Source organism: Tachysurus vachellii, chromosome 4, assembly GCF_030014155.1.
Source record: "Tachysurus vachellii isolate PV-2020 chromosome 4, HZAU_Pvac_v1, whole genome shotgun sequence".
In the NCBI taxonomy this organism is placed as follows: domain Eukaryota; kingdom Metazoa; phylum Chordata; class Actinopteri; order Siluriformes; family Bagridae; genus Tachysurus; species Tachysurus vachellii.
The window spans coordinates 1,657,961-1,662,960 of NC_083463.1; the positions used below are offsets into that span (position 1 = coordinate 1,657,961).

The following is a 5,000-nucleotide window of genomic DNA, read 5'->3' on the forward strand; positions in this document are numbered from 1 at the left end:
CTCCCTACACACAACACCTTACACACAGCTCCCTACACACCCCACCCTGCTCCCTACACACAGCTCCCTACACCCTGTGTGCTCCTACACAAATGTTCCTTCATCATCTTCAGCCTCTTTATCCTGGACAGATTCAGAGTCAATCTGAAGAATTCTGAGTACGATGAGAAATAAGACAGGATCCAAGTCCATCACACACACACACACACACACACACACGCACGCGCACGCACGCGCACGCGCACGCACACGCACACGCACACGCACACGCACACGCACACGCACACGCACACACGCACACGCGCACGCACACGCACACGCACGCGCACGCACACGCACACGCACACACACACACGCACACACGCACACACGCACACGCACCTCTAAGGGTGATTTAGAGTCACTAACCACCTACATGTTCTGGGATGTTGGAGAAATCTGCTACAGCTTTACTGGGACACTGAAAACCCACACAGACTGTAAGAGAGACCTAGAAATGTAAAGAAGAAGGGAAAGAGTAGAGAAAAAGTAAAAAGAAGAGGAAGAAAGATAGATCAAAAAAGAAAGAAAATAGAGGTCAAGAAAAAATGTGAACAAGCAAAAAGGATAAGAGCAAAAAATAAAAAGTAAGAAAAGGGAATATATTTAGAAAGAAAATAAAAGAGTTCAATGTTCTAAAGAGTGAAACATTAACAAAGAGACAGCAGGAGGAAGTGAAGCTTTCTCAGGAGGTTCTACAGGTTCTGGGCTGATTAGAGCAGGGAACCGGCAGTGCTGTAGGTTCTATACTTCTGTAAGTGTTTGTGTGTTTACAGATGTTTCCTCACCCAGGTTTTGGTTTCGATGCCGAGCTGCAGCAGGATGGTGAGGAGTGCGAGGGTGGTGATGGGCGTGCCCCAGGTAAACAGATCTACATCAGAGTCAGCGTACGCCTGTGACATCATCAACAAACAACAACAATAATTAGTATTGTTTATTAAACAAAACCCACAAACTAACAACTGAGAAAAGACTCACAAAGTAGGGGATGAAGAAACAGACGAGACTTTGGTAGAAAGCATCGATCATATTCATCCAGAACATGTAGGGCTTATATTCCTGAAAACACACAAAGTACAAAACCAATGAAGCAAGTGATAAAGAAAGAATTCATCAGGAAAGAATAACAAAAAAGAAAGATAGAAGGTTAAAGATAGAGAGGAAGGAAAGAGGAACGAGCTGAAGATTCAAAACATGAAGAATATTTAGCAGATTCCTCATGAAGACGTCTTTTAATTAAGCCAATTGTTGTGTTATGTTGTTAGGGTGTCATTGTGTTGTAATGTTGGTATTGTACAGTTGTGATGGTGTTGTGTTGTTGTGGTGCCATGTTATATTGTCAGAGTGTTGTGGTATTTTATTATACTGTTACGGTGTTGAGGAGTCACAGTGTTGTGGTTGAGGAGTCACAGTGTTGTGGTTGAGGAGTCACAGTGTTGTGGTTGAGGAGTCACAGTGTTGTGGTTGAGGAGTCACAGTGTTGTGGTTGAGGAGTCACAGTGTTGTGGTTGAGGAGTCACGGTGTTGTGGTTGAGGAGTCACAGTGTTGTGGTTGAGGAGTCACAGTGTTGTGGTTGAGGAGTCACAGTGTTGTGGTTGAGGAGTCACAGTGTTGTGGTTGAGGAGTCACAGTGTCGTGGTTGAGGAGTCACAGTGTCGTGGTTGAGGAGTCACAGTGTCGTGTTGAGGAGTCACAGTGTCGTGTTGAGGAGTCACAGTGTCGTGTTGAGGAGTCACAGTGTTGTGGTTGAGGAGTCACAGTGTCGTGTTGAGGAGTCACAGTGTTGTGGTTGAGGAGTCACAGTGTTGTGGTTGAGGAGTCACAGTGTCGTGGTTGAGGAGTCACAGTGTCGTGTTGAGGAGTCACAGTGTCGTGTTGAGGAGTCACAGTGTCGTGTTGAGGAGTCACAGTGTCGTGTTGAGGAGTCACAGTGTCGTGTTGAGGAGTCACAGTGTCGTGTTGAGGAGTCACAGTGTCGTGTTGAGGAGTCACAGTGTCGTGTTGAGGAGTCACAGTGTCGTGTTGAGGAGTCACAGCGTTGTGTTGAGGAGTCACAGTGTTGTGGTTGAGGAGTCACAGTGTTGTGGTTGAGGAGTCACAGTGTCGTGTTGAGGAGTCACAGTGTTGTGGTTGAGGAGTCACAGTGTCCTGTTGAGGAGTCACAGTGTCGTGGTTGAGGAGTCACAGTGTCGTGGTTGAGGAGTCACAGTGTCGTGTTGAGGAGTCACAGTGTCGTGTTGAGGAGTCACAGTGTCGTGTTGAGGAGTCACAGTGTTGTGGTTGAGGAGTCACAGTGTCGTGTTGAGGAGTCACAGTGTTGTGGTTGAGGAGTCACAGTGTTGTGGTTGAGGAGTCACAGTGTTGTGGTTGAGGAGTCACAGTGTTGTGGTTGAGGAGTCACGGTGTTGTGGTTGAGGAGTCACAGTGTTGTGGTTGAGGAGTCACAGTGTCGTGGTTGAGGAGTCACAGTGTCGTGGTTGAGGAGTCACAGTGTCGTGTTGAGGAGTCACAGTGTCGTGTTGAGGAGTCACAGTGTCGTGTTGAGGAGTCACAGCGTCGTGTTGAGGAGTCACAGCGTCGTGTTGAGGAGTCACAGTGTCGTGTTGAGGAGTCACAGTGTCGTGTTGAGGAGTCACAGTGTCGTGTTGAGGAGTCACAGTGTCGTGTTGAGGAGTCACAGCGTTGTGTTGAGGAGTCACAGTGTTGTGGTTGAGGAGTCACAGTGTTGTGGTTGAGGAGTCACAGTGTTGTGGTTGAGGAGTCACAGTGTTGTGGTTGAGGAGTCACAGTGTCGTGGTTGAGGAGTCACAGTGTCGTGGTTGAGGAGTCACAGTGTCGTGTTGAGGAGTCACAGTGTCGTGTTGAGGAGTCACAGTGTCGTGTTGAGGAGTCACAGTGTCGTGTTGAGGAGTCACAGCGTCGTGTTGAGGAGTCACAGCGTCGTGTTGAGGAGTCACAGTGTCGTGTTGAGGAGTCACAGTGTCGTGTTGAGGAGTCACAGTGTCGTGTTGAGGAGTCACAGTGTCGTGTTGAGGAGTCACAGTGTCGTGTTGAGGAGTCACAGCGTTGTGTTGAGGAGTCACAGTGTTGTGGTTGAGGAGTCACAGTGTTGTGGTTGAGGAGTCACAGTGTCGTGTTGAGGAGTCACAGTGTCGTGTTGAGGAGTCACAGTGTTGTGGTTGAGGAGTCACAGTGTCCTGTTGAGGAGTCACAGTGTTGTGGTTGAGGAGTCACAGTGTCCTGTTGAGGAGTCACAGTGTCCTGTTGAGGAGTCACAGTGTCGTGTTGAGGAGTCACAGTGTCGTGTTGAGGAGTCACAGTGTCGTGTTGAGGAGTCACAGTGTTGTGGTTGAGGAGTCACAGTGTTGTGGTTGAGGAGTCACAGTGTTGTGGTTGAGGAGTCACAGTGTCGTGTTGAGGAGTCACAGTGTCCTGTTGAGGAGTCACAGTGTTGTGGTTGAGGAGTCACAGTGTCCTGTTGAGGAGTCACAGTGTCCTGTTGAGGAGTCACAGTGTCCTGTTGAGGAGTCACAGTGTCGTGTTGAGGAGTCACAGTGTTGTGGTTGAGGAGTCACAGTGTCCTGTTGAGGAGTCACGGTGTCGTGGTTGAGGAGTCACGGTGTCGTGGTGAGGAGTCACAGTGTCGTGTTGAGGAGTCACAGTGTCGTGTTGAGGAGTCACAGTGTCGTGTTGAGGAGTCACAGTGTCGTGTTGAGGAGTCACAGTGTCGTGTTGAGGAGTCACAGTGTCGTGTTGAGGAGTCACAGTGTTGTGTTGAGGAGTCACGGTGTTGTGTTATAATGGTGAACTGGGCTGAAGAAGCTCAATGTCAAAAGCAAAATGTCCTTATTATCTGTTTATAACCTCATTCTTTATAACAGACATAAACACAACAAACGTCTAATTTACTGATCGTGTTCAAGCCAAACAGGTCAGAAGCTCCAGATGTGTCCGATAAACAGACGAAGACACAAATACTGAGGGAACAAATGATAGAAAGTGAAGAGACAATAAAGTGAGGAATGTCTGTTAAAACCCCTCCTACACGTCTCTTACCACCGCTTCAACACGTGGTCTTGTGCTTCAGGGGAAAGAAAAAATAAATGAATAGAGAAAGAAACTTCTGGAACGATGTGGAGTTTGTAACCCAGCTGAGTTTTGCACACTTCTCCACAGCTGAGCTCCTGGATGTTCTCCAGCACCCTGTGATGATGAACAGTCCCTCAGGAATCAGACACTTTCCTCTCCGTCCTCCGGCTTACGTGGCGACGACACGCCGCCCAGCTGCTGCTCCGAGCGCCGATTCGTTACAGCAAACGTGTCGACGGCACACGACATAAAAGACTTCTCAAAACTACAGCTCCTGATTCCACACAGTGAACATCAGCGGCCAATGGATAGACGGACAGACAGCCTGAGAGACGCACGGACGGACGGACGGACGGAGGGACAGCCTGAGAGACGCACGGACGGACGGACGGAGGGACAGCCTGAGAGACGCAAGGACGGACGGACAGCCTGAGAGACGCACGGACGGACGGAGGGACAGCCTGAGAGACGCACGGACGGACGGACGGAGGGACAGCCTGAGAGACGGACGGACGGAGGGACAGCCTGAGAGACGCACGGACGGAGGGACAGCCTGAGAGACGCACGGACGGAGGGACAGCCTGAGAGACGCACGGACGGAGGGACAGCCTGAGAGACGCACGGACGGAGGGACAGCCTGAGAGACGCACGGACGGAGGGACAGCCTGAGAGACGCACGGACGGAGGGACAGCCTGAGAGACGCACGGACGGAGGGACAGCCTGAGAGACGCACGGACGGAGGGACAGCCTGAGAGACGCACGGACGGACAGCCTGAGAGACGCACGGACGGACGCACGGACGGAGGGACAGCCTGAGAGACAGACGGACGGAGGGACAGCCTGAGAGACGCACGGACGGAGGGACAGCCT

The 5,000-nt window shown here is 50.5% G+C and overlaps 1 protein-coding gene across 1 annotated transcript in view; it reads right to left on the reverse strand.

Annotated features, from left to right (window-relative positions):
- atp10a (ATPase phospholipid transporting 10A) overlaps positions 1 to 5,000 on the reverse strand; it is a 54,046-nt gene that overhangs the window by 5,605 nt on the left and 43,441 nt on the right. The window contains exons 18-19 of the mRNA XM_060867369.1: positions 1,018 to 1,098; positions 828 to 932 (exon numbers count right to left, since the gene is read on the reverse strand). Coding sequence (XP_060723352.1) covers positions 828 to 932; positions 1,018 to 1,098 — 186 coding nt within the window. The remainder of the gene's footprint in view (positions 1 to 827; positions 933 to 1,017; positions 1,099 to 5,000) is intronic.